Raw genomic sequence first — 20196 nt, 5'->3', positions numbered from 1 at the left:
AGTGCTGTTTCCCCTCTGAGATGAGCCCAGAACTTGGAAGAGCAGCTGGCAGGCTTGTGAAGAGAGGGGCAGCAAGCCAAGCCATATCCTGTGAAAGCAGAAGCAATGCCCTTGAAATCTCTGGAATTGCCCACTTCATGCACAGGGATTAAATTTTCCCCGAAAGTTCGGTTCATGCAACATTATCAACACTGTCCACAATATGCAAGTGTGTCTGCGCTCGTCTCTGAGCTCTTGGTGCTATTTCCATCTCTTAGTGTGGGCAGGCACTATTAAAATCCTCAGCACTTTCAGTCTAGTTGAATAATTTTCTAGCTGCTAGGTTTATAAATTAAACATTTATGGCCATATCTCATGCTATTATCCATCCATAGCAACACCTCCAGGCAAGGATCTTGAGCTTTTTTGGAGTGTAGGCCATGTGTTAAAGAAGAGCGAATGTTTCATTTATGCCTCATCTTACCCTTGCACTTCTCAGTTGCAGAACATCCCTGAGGTAACTTCAGATATTTCTTGGGAGGAAATAACCTTAGTAAGAAGATTTTTGATGTCTGTGTTGTCTGTGTCAAAGGAAAGAGCAGAGTTCACTGCAGCATCCCAAAATTTTAATGTCTTTTCAAGTGACTTCCCAACACACAAATACGATCTGTCATCTGCAAGCTGGAAAACAGAAAAATATCACATGAACCACAGACCACAAATGTGGTAGCAAGAGGTCCAGCAGTGATAACTGGGGCATTTGCATTTTAACTGTTATTAATGGAAGCTGAAAGCTTGATGGTGTCCCAGAAATATCCGTGTATATGGACAGATGTTTGAACAAGGGGCATGCACTGATGAGGAGGCATGTAAAAAGCTACCCACATTCTTCATGTCCTTCATCAAGTTGTGAAGTGAGTGGTTTCAGTGGTCAAAGGAAGCTGTGAGCCAAGTTGTGGCTTCTATACATAACCAAAGAGGTTGTGGGAATTTGTCTGGTTATGTGTATCCAGTATCTCTAAACAGTTCTCTTACGAATATTTTTTTTCCTTCTTCTTCCTGGAAGCTATTTTGAGTGTGATAAAAGGTGATAACTCAAAGCAAGAAATTATCCACTTAGAAAAATGCCAAAACTTGTGTGCTTTTGGTTTAAATGAAGAGATTTGTCACATTCTTAGTGGTTTATGTTTAAATTGGACAGTCTGGGACATTGTAGACTATTGTTTAAGTGCAGGTTCCTAATAAAAGAAAAGCTAATATTAAGGTCTTATGTAGGAAGTTACTTCATTTGGAAAAATGCTTTGCCATCAGTAGGCATTGTTATTTACAAGAAAGAGTTATCTATTTATTTGCTATTCTAGTCCTTTAAAAGGAAATACTCCAAGGACAAATGCTTAGTGTTTCTTCCTGCTCAAATAAGTAGTTCTGAGGTACAGCTGTTAGATTTGTCTCACTGGAATTTAATAATCATATGCTATTGCTATGGCAGTGTATTGGAGTGTTTGAATAGGAGTCAATTTAGGTTGTTATTTTAAAATAAAAGGCATTGATGTTTCAATCTACCTGGTGAGCGTCTGCCTAAAAGCCACAGTACAGCATCTCCCTAAAAGCTTGAATTGACTTGTTAAACAAATACAAATTACATTCAGTCAACTCTTCTGCTGTTTCTTCCTGTGATGAGAGTTTTGGGTTGAGACAGAGATGTATTTGCTGCCAGTCACTAGGAACGTTAATAGACTGTTTTCTTGGTTGGAAAGAGAGGTATTTGCTAAAAGAGACGGGCCTCGTTTTGGAGAGTATAAACCCCCTTCCCTTCACTCTACTATGATTTTGAAATTTAAGGACTCTCAAACGAAGATACGGGGGTAGGAATAACAGTTCTTTACTGAGATATATATATATATATATATGTACGTAACAACGGAAATAAAACGCAACAACAATAACTGCGAGATCAACAGCAAGAGAGCAGAAAACGCAGTGCCCAGTTCTCTCGGCTGTGGCCACCTTTCCCCTGCGGTGCAGTCTCCGTTCTGGCGCTGCCGGCCAGCCCCCGGTGAGCAGGGAGGAGATGCGGGGATCCCACGGGGCTGGAGGGGCGTGCGGTGAACGGCGCCTGTGTCCCACATGGGAAGGGCGGAGGGGAGACGCTGCTCACGGATCTCGAGGCTCCAAAAGGGTGTCTGAGGTCAGCAGGAGAGAGAGAGAGCGTCCGAGCAGGGAGGTTGTGGGATCCCACAGCCAGGGAAAGCAGCTCCTGGGTCAGCGTGGCAGAGCCGAGTTTGTCGCCACCGTCCTTCTCCGAGCCAGGCGAGCGGGAGAGCGAGAGCCCGAGAGAAACAGGCCCCTATCCCACCTCTGCTTTCCCGGGATTGTCCCCCTCCTTCCCCCTTCGAGAGAAACTGCTGACTTAGCTATCTGAGCTTCTGGGTGTAGCCCCAAATACTTAGCGTAACAATGGGAAAGATTCCACAGAAAGAAAAGGGAAAAATTCAATCCTCAACAACTGTGTGCAAAAATAGAAAAATGTGATTGTTAGCCTGGATGAACCCAAGCCCATAAACTCCTCCCAGTGTTCCAGTAAATGAGTCCCAGAGCAAATGGGTTTCTGGACTTTGACATGGAGATGATTGTATGACAACCCTGTTTGATGAGCCAGCCTTGCAGACCAGACCATGCCTGCCTTTGCTGTGTTACTATCCGAGTTGCAGCATTTACTTCAAGGTAGTTACTCTAATGTGCTGGAAGGAATGAATGAAAGTTTCCTTTAGAACTGTTTCTCCAGTCCCAGTATGGTCATTAAATCAGATTGGATTTGTACCGTCAATTATACATCTACGCTTTTCCCTTGAGAGACTGAGTGGCCTTGTGAGAATGTGAAGGACACGGTAATGATGGCTGTTAATCCACGTGTGTAGCTAATAACCTACTTCACTGTTAAGCAGGTGGGAGTTGACCAAGTGGGAAGCCCCCAACAAAGCATTCAAGTAGATGCTTCTCCTCAAAGAAGTACCTGGATTCTCACTTGCCAGGGTTTTTTAGAAACTGCTTTTCAAATATCAGAATGTTTCCAAGGTAACCTCTTTAATATCCACTGTGTTCAAACGCTTACTAATTTAATATACATATGATGTGTGTAATCTGATTTAAAATTAACATATGCTCGTAAAAACAATCTAACAGTAAATGGGATGGGGCTCTAGAATAATCTCTTCAAGGTGAGAATTTGCCTTGGCATTTCTTAACTTTCAAGTAACAGGAACAGCACTTAGATAATATTTCATTATTATTTACTTCTTTTGTTCCGTGCACCACTGAGTGTGTGATTGGTCATGGATTCTGCATCTTTTTTTTTGTTGTTGAGACTGAGGATTTAATATCTTCAGTGTTACAGATGTTTTCAGGACTTCTAAGCACAAAGCATTTTGATCCAGTATTTGCAGTTTTGGAATAAATACCTCAGAAAAGTGAAAATATAAGAGTCTTAGTTGAATAAAAAAATGTTTTGTTTTCTGATAACTCCTCCTAAGAAGGATCTGAGGAAGGTGTGCATCCTTGGATTAAATGTCAAGAATGAAAAATAAGGGTATTAGGGAGGGGAGCAACAGTTGCTGTGATTATGCAGCTGCACTCTGTCCTCTCAGCTTGCGCTGTCTCTCTCTGCGGAGCAAATGAGCTTATGGAGGGTGCATAACATCAACAGAACAGAGCCTGGGAACTCCCAAAGCAGCTGCCCTATGTCTTAGGGACCATCCAAGGAATCTATTTTCCTGCAGCCTTTGAAGGGCTGTCACAACTTAACTAACCAGCATCTGTACTGCAGTGCTGTCAAGTGCCTCGATCTTGTCTGCACTGCGGATGGCTAAGAAAGTTGAGTCTGAATTCATCTTCTTTTGCTCACTCTCTTTGCTTTGGTTTTATTAATTTGGTAGATGAAAGACAGCCCCTGAGGTTTTAAGTACTAGGTAATTTAAAGGCAGTTTTCGTTCTTGGGATGGTAAAGTGGAAGAACAAAATGCATGTAGGAAACAGGCAAATTTTCTAGTTCAGCATGGACTGGCACGGTTTTAGATAAAAACTGGGGAAACCTAAAACTAGACTTCACCCTTAATAGCACCCTAAATAGCATCAGTTCCTGCCAGCAGAAAGTTCTCATTCAGGGTCAAGGCTGGAGATGAACCAAGCTTCTAGTTCTTAGTCAAAGAAAAGCTGATTTGGTGTCTCTGTTCATGGTGTTCATTAGTGGCATAAAAGTAAAAACATTGTGTCACCAAATAATTTTATAAAAAAAAATTCATTCAGGTTTGTTTCATTTTTAAGGAGACTGAGGGTGTAAATAGTGGATGTCCTCACTCTTGGCATGGTCTTCCTTTCAGTTTCTGACAAGTGAACCCTTCTTCCCATGTACCCTACTTTTTGGATTGTTTTATGGTGTGACTTGTTCTGTAGTTAAAGAATGCAAATAATAAAATCCTTGGGTTTATTTCCTATGCACATGTAAAAGGAAACAGAGTAATTGCAGAAGCTAAATTTAATTTTGGAGCTGTGGAACCTGCCCAGTACCATTTGGAATGGATCAACCTCTTCAAATGGAGCTGAGAAAATATTACATCTGTTTCCTTGCAGTTGGAACAAAGAAAGTCTGCCACCACCCCCTTGGAGCTGCAGAGACTCCAGTGGAACGTTGAGTCTGTTTTGCTTTTCTTGGGTGAAAATGCCTTCAGTATGTGGCATGGCTCATGCTTTCTTGCAGGTCTAACATTAGAACTTTCAGTGTAAGGTCAATTCCACCAGGAAGGTTTAAACGCCCCCACTCCCCAGCTTTTATGCTTGTGCAATTACTGCTGCATTCATGGGTGTAGAAATGAAAGAAAGAAGGTAAAGCAAGTCCTCGCCTTCTCTGATACCAAGGCTCTCTTGGCACTTTTGTAAGCATCTGGTTTGACATTCTAATGTAGAACTGAGCTGGGTATTTCACATAACTATGACAACTATTATAACTATAACTATGCTTTCCAAACAGTTTGAAAAAGATTGAGTACAGCTGTTCTATCCAAGGCAGTCTGATGGTGGTTTGGGTTGATGTGAAGTTGGATACGAGTCAACAGTATGCCCTGAAAGCCAAAAGGGTCAACTGTGTCCTGAATGCATCAAGTACAGCATTGTCAGCTGGTCCAGGGAAGCTGGTCCAATGTCCTACTCTGCACTGCATTGGCGCGGCTACGCTTGGAGTCCTGTGTGCAGTTTTGGGTGCCACAGTATTAGAAGCACATAAAATTATTGGAGAGCATCAAGAGGAGGGTGACTGGTGTGAAAGACCTTGAGGGCAAGACTTAATGAGAGGCGACTGGGATCACTCGTTTTGTGGAGCATAGAGAAAAGAAGGCTAAGGGGTGATCTCATTGAAATCTATAACTTCTTCAAGAGGGGTAGTGGATGGGGAGGTGCTAATCTCTCTCTGGTGACCAGCAGTAAGACATGAGAGGATGGAATGAAGCTGCATTGGCAGAAGTTCAGATTGGGCATTAGGAAAAGAAGGCTGAGAAGATCACTGGAACAGCCTATCCAGGGAAGTGTTTGTGGCACCAAGGCTGTTAGAGTTCAAAGAGCATCTGGTTGATGCTCGTAGCCATATGGTTTAATGGTAGGTAGTCCTGTGAGGATTTTTATGGGGCCCTTCCAAGTTGTGATATTCTGTGATTCTATGGTAATTATGCTTATTAATTTCTCATATTAGTGCTCACACATGCGAAGAGATAATTAGTAAGTGTGGCTACTATTGGTAGGTGTAGGTGAACGACAACTGAGAGCTGAGTGAGGTGATGTGAGTGGGTGAGGTTTTGTACAGATGGTTTATTGCCCCAGTCGGGCTGTGGGGAAGGTGCAGCAGCCCCGGGGCACTGCGGGGAGGGAGGACGCTGTCCGCGGTGCTGAGCGCCGGCCCCGCACCCTCCCTCTCGGGGGCTCTGGAAAATAAGGGTGCCTTGCTTTGCCTTTTGTTTCTTCCTTTTTTCCTCCCTTGGATATGGATGAAGGAATTATATTCAATTAAAATGGTATTATTCTGGGACTGAAGTGCGTTTGCAATTTGCTGCATAATGGCCAAAAAAGAAAAAAGAAACAAATAAATGAGTCAGGTTCCTGAAATGAAGTGGCACACAAGGGATATTTGTATTTCCTCTTTGAGAAAGGTTAATAGATCTAAATGTAAAATAATACTCTGTGATGGGAAGCTAGCTAATGCTAAACTCACATTAATTCTAAATAAAAATATGATAATACATGTTCTCTGAACAGCACAAGAAGTAATAAGAATTAGATGCTCGTGCAGAAATTTTTTACTGTTACAAAACACACACTGATTAAATCAAGGTGGAAATGTTGTTTCTTTTATGAATCTTGTTATCAGAAATATTATTTTCTTTCTTAGAGAACAGACAAAAAGTCTAACCAAAACCAATTGTCTTAACCAAAAAGTTTTAACCAAAACAATTTAATTCCTTATGAAATATATGAAAATCATTATTTATACTGTGAGTTGTATGACTTTGTTATCTTGGTGTTGGTGAAAGAGTTGTATAGCCGAAATAGTATTTGTTCTGTTTACTATTAAATGGGGAGGAAAGCTTGATAAAGGATTGGCATCCTTTTATACAGGAGCTTCCTGCTATGTTCTCATTACTTCATTAAATAAAAATATCTTAACATAATCCTGAGTTTTAGTAAAACTTGCTCCTGTCTTTTGCAACAAGGGTATATGTTGAACTCACTGGTAACATGCGAGTTCAGTGTCTTACAATAGTTTTGCAGATGGGCTACTTTCACCCTCAGCTGTTAGCATCACCAGGGAAGAAGTAGGGATGAATTTTCATGGATTCAGGAAAGGCTAAAACAAAATGTGTTTTCTCTAGCAAATTGTTTTCACCCTTAGGCTGCACTTTCCAGATTCAGGATATGCTGTCTCTTACTTTAATGGATAGTTTGCCCTTTTCTTGGAAATGGAAGAACAGGATGTGTCATATTCTTTTGTCTGCAAATACAGTCTTTCAAACTTTCAGCACACAGAAGTCCTTATGATACAGCCCAGCTTGTATCTCATAATGTTTCCATCTCTTCTCTAGGCACTGAAAGGGATAGTGTTCTGAAAACTGATGCAGTTTTAAAGGTCAGATCCCATAAAACATTGTGATTCGTAGCCAATAATGTGCCTTCTGGAACTGCTTATATAGTCTGGAGTTGCACCGTAGACTTTATCTTCATTTTGTCTGGGCTTCATCAAGTATTTACCAGGTGCAGTGACCAATAAAACCAGGAAAGATCTGAATTTTGCAAGTGGCTTTCTGTAAGAAAGGCAGCAGGTATAGACAGTTGTTTCTCAGATGCTGTGGAGCCATATGGTGAGAAAGATGTTGTCCTTCCCATTTTCTCAGTTATTAGTTTGATCCAGCAGTATGGAGGACAGAGTTCTGGCTCTGTGTTGGAATGAGATTGTGTGATGCTTAGAAACAATAAGATGTTTAAGATGTCAAAGATACTTCTAGCTCTTTCTTCCTGTTCATCTGTGTATTAATCCGAGCAGAACCTCAGAGGCTGTAGCCACAATGAGTGGCATGTGGATCATCTTGAATCCTACTAATGGATAGCATATACCCAGCTAAGTGGGAGGTTACAGCCACTAAGCAGGTCATCCCAAAATACCAGGAGCAATTTCCATCATATCAGTATGGCACGTCACTGTTAAATACCTGTTTTTGTTCTTCTGAATCTGCCTTGGATCCTTATAGCTGTAATACGTAATGGAAAAGAAAGGCTCCCCCTCAGTTGTGGGTGACTGATAGGTTTTCATTGGCCTTGTGGCTGATAGTAGCCTCGTGCCTCCTGCAGAATCTGGCTTTGAGCAGATGTCACAAACTCGCTCTGGATGTCCCTTCAGCATACAGATAGCAATTGCCCTCCATCTGCCCTCCACAGCAGGCTGCTGTTTTCACTGGTACCCATATTAAAAATGGACTGTACTCATACTGGAATATGCGTATGAGGCTATATTTGCTTTTACTTTTTTGTTATTAATTTCCAGACCTCCTCTGAAGGCACTGGCTGTGAATCCCTTGATTACAAAGAGTAATTAATTGATCAGATCTATTTTCTTTTCGTTGTCCTGTGGACTGAGAGATAATGATGTGCAATGTGGAGGATATTCCTGCTAGAGATAGTATTTCTGCACATCCTGCAAAGCCTATCTGTGGAGTACCACCCGACATTCAGTGAGCAGGCTGCCTGCTCTAGCATCCCCCACACCATGTGTGTACATATGCATCTTGTGTTCTGTATTTTACAGAGTGATCAAAACCAGTAACCAGTCTTTGGCTAATGTTTTAGTAACTCCTATTTCTCATTGTTCTTACTAGCAGCCGTAACATTTGCAATATCAATCTGTGGCAGAAGCAGGTTTCCTTTTTTAAAGGAAATCTGAAATAATTTAGAGGCTACAGAAAAGGACAGCTTGCAGTTCACATTGCTACAGTCTTGCAGAGGAAACAGGCTACAAGGCAGAAACTGATTTATTTAAATCAGACAAACAAAAAAACAAGTCTTGTGTTTTTTCTCTTTCTCTTCTTTTCTTTGCAAACTTAAGGAATGTATTCAAGCATCTGGCTAATTCACATACCATTAATTCTCTAAAGATTACATATGCACACCCAATTAGACCTGCATAATTTATTTTAAAAATGAATGTACTCTCATATTTATATTTTATAGCTGTGCCAAATTTTTAAAGGGCATAGAAGGGAGAATTTTATATGAGAAATGTGCAGAGTCCTTTCCCTAGAAGAGCTGGAAGTATCAGTAGGGCTGTACCTAAACTTAGTTTTAAAACCGTAGACAGACTGTTTTGGCTATTAGTGAATGGGTAAATGGCTTTTTAAATACAAGAATGAATGCTTGTTAGAAAATCTGAGACGGCCTGTCTTCGTATGGGAGCTGGCAGAGTGGGCACCCATCCTGATGTGTGAGGTCCTATTGTATTGCAGCAATATGACTAATCTTCCCTTTGCATCTGGTTTGTGGGCTGCAGCGAGTTCCTGCCAGCTGTGCTTTCTTGAGAGCTTAATAGTCTCAAACAACTACAAGGACATTGCTTTCCAAAGGCTGAGAGCCTGATGTTGATGGCATATGTCTCCTCTTACCCTTGTGTGGCTCTCCACCAGCTTAGCTGTTGAAGCCAGTACCACTCAGAAGAATAATTTGGATCTTGGCAAGAGGAGGATTATCATAGCCTTCTTCAAGGATGTGTGTGGAGTGGGAAAAGCTAATCTGTACCTTGATCCCCGTTCATCTCTCTGGTGCCTGAGTGCTAAAGGCACTCAGATCCTTAGAGGCAGTGACATTCTCGACTTATTCTCAGCAGCAGTGAGGGCTGCTAACCAGCAGTAGAGAGGGTGGTTAGTACCGCCTGCTTTGTGTCAAGCTTTACTGGAGTAAAGTTGCCATGGAGATGAGTGGGAGTTTAACTGAGCAGGGAGCTCAGCGGTTTGCCCTTGTGTGTGTAAATCTGTCTGACATGTCATGTGGATCAGATTTGGCTCTGCTGCTCGCATTTGAGGTCCACTTGCTTTTTTTGCCCAATTCCCATGCAGGAGAGCTGAACAACTGCCATGCAGTATTCATAGCACTGTGATATTAAAAAAGGCAGAACTGGGATTGGTGCCTGCTCTTCCAGGGCCAATTTAAAACTAAATCTGGGCAGCAAAGGATGTTTAGTGCAGGTATCTAAGCCCTGTAAGCTGGAAGGAACTTTCCCATGCTGGAGCCTTTCTTGTGACAGCAGTAAGCATATTGGCTGTCTGAAAAAGAGAGTTATTTAGAGGCAGAAACAGAAACCCTACAGTTAAGGAGATGTTGGAAGGTGGAATCTTCCCAATTCATTTTAGAACTTGTAAAGCAGATTAAAATATGGGGGGAGAGTGCTGAATATAAATAAATGTCTGCTTTACACTTTCAAAGGGTATGCAGGCTCCACGTGCTCAGAAACATTTCTGGGAAAGCATCAATTAAATCCTTGAGACTGACAAAAGGCTTCAAGGCTGTTGAGGTAAATGGTGACTCATACTGGCTGGAGAAGCAAGAAGGAAAAACATTTAATGGCAGTGCACACACCAAGCTGTACTCTGAAATGAGGCTTCCCAGGGGATTGACCTACAGGCACTGGAATTTTAGTCAACGTCTGCTGATCTACAGCCTTCAAAGGTGAAAAGCCAAAATATTTTTCAGTGACTTGGCAGCATGCCTACTAGGTTTTTCAATGCATGTAGATTTGCATGGTGTTATGAAGAGAAACTTGACATATTTCTAATTTTAGAGTAAGAGGAAACAGCCAGCTGGTGAAAATATTTGGAAGGAAGGGTTAGCAAGTTGGAAGCTTTGAAGGAGAGGGAAGAAAGCATAGGGCAAATGCAGAGATGGATCTTTGAACACCACTTGCTTCAGCAGAAGCTAAGAAGTCCTCCTGAATTTACTGCCTGGACCCTGGCATCATTTGAGAGCTGATCAAGGTTTCTGCTGTGTTCATCCTAGGGAAAGAGGACTGGAAGGATACCTTCCAGCATAAGCTAAAGCTTGTGCATCTTGAAGTCTGGTGTGAGCCTGTTGTGTTACTGAAAAAAGGCCTGATCACATGCATCAAAAGCATCTTCTCCTCCTCTTCCTCCTCCCCCAGTTGTAACCACTCGTAACAATTTAATCCATATCGGTTTGTCTTCACAGGCTGTAATTGATCTGTCTGTGATTTAGCTCATCAGACACTCATTAAAGAGTTTGCAGCCTTTTTTATTCATGAAGAATGAGAGTCAAGGATCTAAAACCATTTTGTCTTTGTCTTAACTGGATTCATTTAGTATTCTGGGATTTGGGAAGGCTAATAAACTTAAATGAGCTATTATTTAAAGGTGAGCTGCCAAGTGAACATGAAGAATGATCCAAGCACCGACAATATTCCAGGGGCTCGCTGTCATCAGGTGTGAGCAGCAGAGGGAATTGTTGCTAAAACCCCAGATGTTCCTCACTGCTCTACAGTGGGCGTCCCACAAGGCCCTGCTCATGTGTGATGGGATAATACAGCTTGCAAGGGAGCTGCTGGAGCTGTGTCTGCTGTGAAGATGGCATTTTGTGCTAGTGATGTCAGTGGGATACGCAGCTTTTTTTTTTTTTTTTTTTTTTTTTTGTGCGTTGTGTAGAGCTTGACATCTGTTTTTTTTATTAGGGGCTGCTATTGTTGTGAGCTGCCGCCTGTGCTCTGTCAGTGCCCGTAAGGATGAGCGCTTCTCACGTCGCTGGCACACACATGCCGAGAAAATGCCTCTCCTTTCACAGGGATACACCGGCAATCCGCAAAAAAGCAATGCCCCTGAGCTGCAGAGCTTTCCCCACTACCTTAATGAACACTTGAGACATTTCCAGGCTGTAGGAAGAGGAGATAAGATAGATGGTTCTCCATTCTGCTCCTTCCTGAACCTGGCTCCGCATGTCACACGCTTCCAGAAAGATGAATAATTCCCTATAACTGTTGAATTTACTGTGTAGTCATATGTGTAGTATCATCAAATTACTTGTGCCTCGGAGGTCTTGTAAGGGGCTATAACCACGCCTGAGCTCTTAAGTTGTCCGTGTCTTTTTAAGGCAGCAATTTTGCCAGGGAACACGTGCAGCTCGGTCCTGGGTCCGTGCCAAATGTACTGACTTTGTTCAGGAACTGCGGGAAGCTGGTGGGGCCCCACAGACAAAGCCCTCCCTGCGTGAGGGATCTGAGTCCTGGCAGGACATGCTGCTATTTACACGAACTGACTTCCCACTTGCTGTGTGTATCTGGATTGGGAAATCTTTGGGAATATAAACCTTTCCTAACTGCTCAGAGTCACAGTATTTATAAATACTCTAAGCTTGTGTTTATAACTGTACATGATCCTGTGTAAATATTAATACCATATTTTTCTTTCTTTGTAGTGTACAGAGGCCAAAAAGCATTGCTGGTACTTTGAAGGATTATATCCTACATATTATATGTAAGTAGTCATTGCTTTTCTTTTTTCAAAACAGTATTAGATTCTGTAGGCTCTTAGACTGTTATTCTTTTACTAATTATACTTTTTCTATAACTTCTGTGAGACTTTTGCAAATTAAAAAATGAAGATGCAGTAAACTTCCATTTCCCTCCTTCCCTGTAACCCATCTCTTCCCCTTTATCCTTATTAAAAAAAGTCTACAGATTCATTTTGCCACGCACATCAGATGACCTTTCCAACTGAAAACAAAACTCAAGTACTTGAACAGCTCTTATTTCAGAACACTGAAAGGAAACATAAGTAGAGCAATGTGAGGGCAGTTCTCCCTTTGTTTTGAACAATGACAGGTAATCAGACAGAATACCAAGAATGCTTTGAAAGTAACTCTCCCTGTGCTAATACTGTTGTTTAATTTGAGATGATTTGTTATCCATGGCATAATTTTCCTTGTGATGAGTGGCATCTACATTCACATCAGGCTTGTGTATGAACCAAATGTCAATGACCTGAAGGTGTGTGACTAAGGGTCTCTCTAATTGCAGTTTTCTGTTTCATACTGCCCACAGCAATGACAAAAAAGTTGAAAAAATATGTGGATGGGAGGTACATTCCATATGGATTTGGGGGCAGAAAGGAGATAAATGTTGTAAACCTTTTGCCTGGGTTGTATAACTTTAAAATTGCAAACAACTGTAAATGTAAGTTAAAAAAAAAGTTAAAATAAAGTGGGATGGAAGAGCATTAGGTTATCTGTTCCCTGAGCAAATTCTTTCTTGCTGAAGGATTGAAAATTACTGTAATCCTAATCCTCATGCTACCCAAGAATTTCTCTCCCTTTTCTTTTCCACCCCCACTTCATCTGCCAGAAGCAGGAGAGAAATGCTAGAGACAAAAAGCAGCCAGGAAGCCAGTTGTGAAACAAAGCCCACAGAAAGAATGAAACACCATGATTTGCTCATCTGTGATCCTCGATATTAACTGCTTCGGAAATGTTTCTGCCTAGAACTCACTGTCTTTTTTTCAGGTGACTGAAATGTTAAGAATTACTCATAAATGATTGGCCAGAACAGATGGGGGAATTTAAATAAGTTCATTTTCTTTGCATGCTAATAACAACAGACTTTGGTTCCACCTACATTTTATTTTGCTTTTCTGCAATGTGGGAAAGAAGCTGGGATGTTACAAAATTGTGAAAATCCCACTGTACCTTGACATTCAGGAATGTGTTATTCATCATCACCTTGGTGTTTTGGTTACATTTCTGCCCACATGCTTTCACAGATAGTGTTTGTCTCCCTTGGCAATACAAAGGGGTGGCTACTCGGAGACTGGGTATTGGTTCACACCCTTTGTGTACATACAGAGTCCTGCAAAAACAAGGGTTACAAAAGAGATCCTGTTCTATATTGATATTGTCAGGTCAATCAGAAGAGTGTCACTAGTCATTGTGTATTTTGTGGTGGTTACTGCAGCACTGTGTCATCCAAGTCATTGCATGAAAGTGTTGTGGTTGCCACTCTCCTAAATAGTGCAAGTAAATGGAAAAAGGAAGGGGGAAGGGGTGGGATGTGTGTGCTCAGCAATTGTCCCAATGCTGATGAGTGTCACGTTAATGCTAATGTTGTTGTTGTGGTTATGAGTTTAAGTGGGCAAGAAGAAAAACTAGGAAAAGATGATAAGGATTTGGGGGTAGTAAAGCTCAGAGGATCAATACTATATGTGACAAGTGAAGGAATAGAGAAAGGAGTGGGGAGAGGGTATTTGAAGTGCACAGGAGCCCAGTAGGGTTAAAGGGGGCGATGCATCAAAGCAATAGGAAAGTCATGCATGTCTGTATTGCCTGGGCATGTCCTACTTTGTTACTTCTGCAATTTCAGTTTTTGTTGTCTAGGGTACCCAGCTGCTTCCTACCTGCGCTGTCTTTTCACACCTGTATGGTGGAGAAGAAGCACAACTCCAATCTCAATATCTTAGGGGTAAAGTCCCATTGCTTCAGCACTTGTTTGACCCTTCACTGAGTTAATTCAATTTGCTATTCCCACAGAAAGTTGTTCATTTTAGCACATTCGAGTCAGTGTTGAATCAGCTTGGTATAGTTTTTGGCAAACACTGGTGAAATGGGAGGAAGGGAGTATTCTGCATATTGTGGGGGAAGAGGCATGAATAGCATTGAATCCATCAGCATATGGTTACATGTTAAATTATCTAAAGGCATAATACATAACTTTGTCCTGAGAGTGCCTCCTCTGTACAAATCTACATCTGAGATGTGCTGTAGTGAAACAGGTTTTATTTTATCTTAAAATTTCTGTAACAACAGTCCATATGAAGTAGATATATTTAGATGTATATTTAAAGGAGTTCACAATAGATTCTCTTTGTTTCTATCACTGGTTTTCTGAACAAACTTTTTTCTACCTAGTTAATATACTTAGTCTCTCCTTTGGTCTCCAGACTATCTTTGGAGACTTACAAAACCCAGCAATGCAATCCTTTTTAATGATTTCCCTGTGATTTCAGTCCCATGCTGACACTATGTCACATCTGTCACGGAGACAGTTGGTATTATAATGAAAAGGTTGGCATGTCAGCTCAGAAATGCCAAGTGCTGTGTCTATTCACAAATGCAGTGTGGCATGCTGGGACTGAGATATCCCTGAACTGGCCCATCTACACATCTTATCACGTCTGGGTAGGCACATCCTCCTAGAAGGTGCCTGCCTCTGTTTAAATTACCCAGAGTAATAGAAATCTGGTGGACTATCATATAAATGGTGGTTTGCTTTTATTGGAAGTTTAAAGGCAAGATAGCTGAGTTAATCTTTCTTGTAAAGGCTCTACTTCAGCCATCCAAAGACAGATAATGTGTCTGCTAAGTCAGAGGAACAGTGTGCCAAAAGAAATGTTCTGAAAATTCAGGTAGATTTTGGTGGGTAAAACTTGCAATTATATGACAGATCCTCTTTTGGAGCTTGAGGTTTTTTAGTTTTTTTTTAAATTCAATCTGCCTTCCAGTATAATAATTTTAAAAAGAAAAATCTGTTAGAGATTTTGTTCAAGCTTTTTAAAAGAGATTTCTTAAAACTTGTCTGTTATGCTTTCTGTCCTAACAGCTAGGGCAAAGATTGGAGATCACTGTTCCAGAGCTAATGACACATCTTTCTGTCCAATTATTGAATGTATTAGTATTTTTTAAAAATAATTATTCTAATGGTCATAATTATTCTATCCTTCATATATCATCAGTAAGCTTTAGTTTAATTCAAGCATGTTTCTTTCAAATGTAATTCCATTTCTTAAGGCTAGACTGAGGAATTGATAATTTTCCAAAATTTTTTCCCTCCCCTGTGTGAGAAAGATACAGCTTATTTCAGACCAGAAGTAAGCATGGAAAGCTTATCAAGAACTTGAGAGACTTACACTGGTCTTCTGTTGTTGTAAATACAGATAACTTCCAAGACTGCTCTTAACTTATTTTGCTAATCCATCCAACTGTTTCTCCATGTCCTTGTTGCTTGACTCAACAGAGACTGTTGTCAGTTAGATACTTTTCTCCTACTTCAGCAAAATATTTTTTTAATATGACCTAGAAAAATAAGTAAGCAAATATAAAGCAGAGAAAGGAATTAGTCATTGGAGTCAAATTATTATCTTTTGGAAAAGCAGGGAACCAAGTTGTTCCTGACTTTAAAAGAATTAGATCATACATCTCCTTGTGTAGATACACAGAACGTGTTTCAGAGTTTAAAGCTGTCTCAAGAAACTCGACTGATGCTCTACAAGGATCCTCATCCCACTCTCACTTAAGTAAGCCAGCTCAGCCTTATCTTAGATGTGCTGATGGTTGGCAGAAGAAACAGTCAAGGTACTTTTCTTCCATGGCAATAATGCGAATAGTAACATAGAGAATGCATTAGATTGCAAAACCACCTTCTCTATAGGCAGATGCCAGCAGCACTTAAGATACTCCAGTTGGTTTTCCACTTCTAAATTGGGCATGAATAGGAGAGGGAAGGCTGCCTTATGTTTTGCTGATGGGTAGTAGTTTGATTGGAATGGTTGTGAATGCCCCTTTCACTATAGGGTGAAGTATATTTCCTGGTATGACTGATCAATCCCATAGATATTTTCTTGTTTATTTTTCCTTTAGTTGTTAGCTACCATCATACCGGGCCTTTTAATGAGGTGATAAATTCCAGATGCATGTTTTTAATCCTCTCTTTGCCGGGCTTCATGCATATTTATAAAACAGCAGGAATGTTTTTGAGTATGAGGTATAGGCAAGTGTCCACAGCAATAGGTATACCATGGCTGATGTCACTGAGTCAGTGAAGGACTCACCCATAGGGAGGGGGACCCATTATCCTCTGCCCTCCAAGCCTCACCATGGTGTTTCTGTTTGTGTTTTTTTTAACCCATTTAGCTGCCTGCTTGTCCAGACTATAAGGTCTGCACTTGGTTATGAGAATATTGAGGGAGACAGTGTGGAAATCTGTGCTGAAGTTGGAGTAATGACGTCTCCCACTCTCTGGTTTGTCCACAGATGGCTTCCACTGCCAGTGTAGTGCTAGAAGCTCTTCTTGCTGGACTTGGTGTCCTTTCCAACTACTAGTTGTAGGTGAGGTTTGGCTATTCTGACATCACATCTACTTGTATATGGGATGACTTCTAAATGCCTCCTTGGTAGCCTGTATCTTCTTCTACCTACTAAATACTGACTTTTTGCATCTGAGTTCTGCCCTGAGTTCCTTGTCTTAAGTAGGTCTTGACTTCTCAACAGTGTGCTACTAGGTGAAAGACCTCCAGAAAGCAACATGGATATTTTCTCTAGAAGGAAGTGTTACCATTGCTGTTGGTAATTATGTGAAGAACAGAACAGAGACGACTGGCATCTCGTAGTATCTTCTAATTCTTAACCAAAGCAGGGCTTGAATTAATGCTGAAAGCAGGTGAAAGTGCTGTATTTTTAGGCTAATATGTTTCTGCCATAGAAACCCGTTTACTGCATACAGCAGACAACTGCACATGTACACATTTGTGTTCATGAAATGCGTTTAATTTTTCATTTAAAATTAGTATAAGTATACTAATGGAAACCTAAAAAATGAATGTTTGCTAATATTCTTCATCTTTAAAACAAGTTCTTGCCCTGCATGGGAAGAGTAATTTATTTTTCTTATTGCAGAGAAGAATGAAGAATATATTAAGTTTGTGGTTTTTTATGGGTTTTGAAAATAAATGTTTTGCACATTTCCACATGCTTCTCTTACTTTGCCGATTAAGTTTTGTTGTATTTATCACACAGCCATATTCATCCGGGTTTTGAATGTGAGTCCTTATATTCTTTGTGGTCAGCCCATAATAATTCTGTGCATTATCAAGAACCTGCAAAATGTCTCAGATGAAAATATGAAAAAAAGTGGTTTTCTCTTGCTGTTGCTCAGATAGCTCAGAGAGCACTTCTGTCAACATGTGTACAAGAGACTGGGAAACCACCCCAAAGCAGACACTGGGTGTGTTGCATGATGGTGGCTATTGTCTGTACTCCACACCCTGTTGTGTTTACTGCTGTTAATTAAGTTTGCTTTCCTGATGGCACACTTAGCTTCCCATTGCAATTACAGCTGCATGAAGTGTCAGCAGGTGTGTGCTTAGGGCAGTAATATAGCTGCTGATTTATCCTTTCATTTGATTTGAAGCCAGCAGGGAGGAGGGAGAGGGGAAGCAGTGTAATAGTTTTGCATGCTTCCAGGCACCTTGAATATCTGGCACTGTACAGAAGGAGAGACCTGGATTCACTCCAAGTCCACGACTTTTGCAGTGAGCAGCCTCAGGAAGGGCCTGTCTGCAGACGTAGTTCAATGCAAGAACAGTTTGTGTCATGAAGGAAAACAGCAGTAATTATCAGACCGTCCTTATAAAAGGCAACAGAAACCCACCACCATTGCTCAGTCCTGTGTGGCCTTAAACAATAACAATGCAAAATGTCACAACTAGCTCCAAAAGTCAGTGCCCTTGAAGTGGCTTACTCTGCTCCGAATAAGAGACTAGAGTTACCCAGCAGGTAGGTGCTTTGCCACAAACTGGAATTTCCTTTAATTAATCAGTTATCTAAAGCAATCTGGGGTGAATTAAGCTGCCAAATTAACACCCAGCTCCACTTGCTAGGAGTAGGTCCTGGAGAGGGGTCTAATATCTCAGCCTTCACAGACCATCAAACAGGTGATAGACCTAATTGAAATTAGATTAAAATTAGATTTAGAGCTTGGTTTGAAGTTGGAGACTGACCAGGTATGGGCAGCTAATTCTGAGAAAGGTGAGGAAAGTGGGAAAGAGGACATCCTCTGTCTCCTCTGAGACCAGACCCTCCCCTGGCTGAGGTGGAGCAGAGATCCCTGTCCCATCCCCTTCTCATTTCCAGAGGATGTGATGACCATAGTTGTGACTTACCGCGAGTGAGCCTCACTTTTGCCTGTAGAGGGTATTTGATTTGAAATACTCATCAGGTCTTCATTCTTCCATGTCCCAGGCAAGAACCCTAATGAGAGACTGAGAATCAGTTTCTTCTGGCTTCCTGTCTGTGGGACAGGAAGGGTTGCACGTGGTTTGAGCTTCAGTGGGCAGTGCCAAAGTGAATCTGACAGCTAAGTAATCTTGAAGTTCTAATCCTTTTGAAGTAGGGAGACCCTGAATTAAAGTTTTGAAAGACTTGATGGCACTTAACAGTTGGCCATTACTACCCATTACTACTTCTCTGCATTTGATCATGCCGTGGCTTGGTGCAGGAAAAAAGGTTTAGTATGGGTTAGAATCTTAAATTGAGGCAGACAGCAAATTCCTGGATACCCATCGCCCCCTGCCAGCAGACTGCTTATAATTTCCCAAAGCAGGGATGAGATGCAGTAGGACTTGCCCGCCCACTGGGAGCAGCTTGAGATATGAAGAACTAATTATCTGTTTAATAAGGGGTCTGATGATTAACTAGAAGTCCTCATTCCTGTTGATATGAGAAATCTACAATTCCACCTCCAGAAAATTCAAAACTGTCATACACGTTATCTGTGGCTTACTTTTGTCAGAGCCTTAAGCAATGCTCCGCTTTCTTCTGTGGAAGAAAAGCCTGTGTTGAAAAATGGCTGTTTAAATCTCCATATACTGCCAGAGTCCAAGCCACTGCATTCTTTCTAGGTTCTGCCACAAGGGGAGCAGAGAAAATTTCTAGATAGATATATGGCCAGAAAGCTATGCAGTGGTACTTTTACAGACAGAGAAGAGAGTTCCTCTGTAGGGTGGCTTTCTTCTTGGGATCTGGGAAGAGAGGGCTGGGGTTATGGTAAAACTTTGGGTAGCAGAAGATTGTGAGAAGGATTGGTTTGATAGGAATACCTGAGCAAATATTTCTCATCCCATCAGAAGTGGGGGAGGATTTCTGTATTCTGCTGAGCTCTTGCACAGAGATGGTGTTTATAGGCTCTTCACCTAAAGAGTAGTTGAGAAATAAGCCCTTTTTCAGCTGTTGCCTGCTCTTGTTTTTCACATCTGTATGAAGGACAGGAAGCAAGTATCTTACCTTGTGGGAGATTTTAGTTGTGTCAAAGCACACAAAGGACTCTAATCTGAGAAGATATTGTATCTGTCTCAGTTGTTTCTACTCGCAGAAAAAAATTACCTGTCAGCCTTTTTCCTTTTTTTTGTCTTAAATTTTCTTATGTAGATAAGGGCTGTGTGGTTTACCAAGAACCTGGATAATTATCTCTTTAGTGCTCTATGGTACCAGTAGCAGTGATTTTACTCTAAAGTACAGATGTACACTGAGGTCACAGCTCCATTCATCTACAAAACACCTGTATTTGTTATAATAAACTTATCTATTCATACTTACCAGACCTGTGTTTTACAAGGCACTGTTATTGCTCATGCTGAGAGATCTTTGCTATTTACAAGAAGACAAACGATTTTGGGTGCTGAGAACCTCTAACTGCAGGTGACTGAGGTGGAATAGTGTCTGCTGAAAATTAGGCCAAGGAGACACAAATTACCTTAAGACCAAGGTCAGAATGCAGGTGTTCCCTAAGACTCTGCTCCACCAGCCAAAAACCTTGCCTGTCTTACTTCTCCTCAAGCACTTGAGTGAATGCCAGTGGAAGGATGTGGCCTT

The 20196-nt window shown here is 41.2% G+C and overlaps 1 protein-coding gene across 4 annotated transcripts in view; it reads left to right on the top strand.

Annotated features, from left to right (window-relative positions):
• VOPP1 (VOPP1 WW domain binding protein) overlaps nucleotides 1-20196 on the top strand; it is a 62614-nt gene that overhangs the window by 33626 nt on the left and 8792 nt on the right. For 2 of the 4 annotated variants that reach the window (XM_014887655.2, XM_088167480.1), the window contains exon 2: nucleotides 11980-12038. In XM_014887655.2, the coding sequence (XP_014743141.1) occupies nucleotides 11980-12038 (59 nt within the window). Of the gene's footprint in view, nucleotides 1-11782; nucleotides 11834-11979; nucleotides 12039-12904; nucleotides 13063-20196 lie in introns of those variants that run through there. The other 2 variants (XM_014887656.2, XM_088167484.1) reach the window with 2 other exon arrangements.

This window comes from Sturnus vulgaris, chromosome 1, assembly GCF_052056855.1.
Source record: "Sturnus vulgaris isolate bStuVul1 chromosome 1, bStuVul1.hap1, whole genome shotgun sequence".
Taxonomy (NCBI): domain Eukaryota; kingdom Metazoa; phylum Chordata; class Aves; order Passeriformes; family Sturnidae; genus Sturnus; species Sturnus vulgaris.
This window is presented reverse-complemented; position numbering and strand designations above follow the sequence as displayed.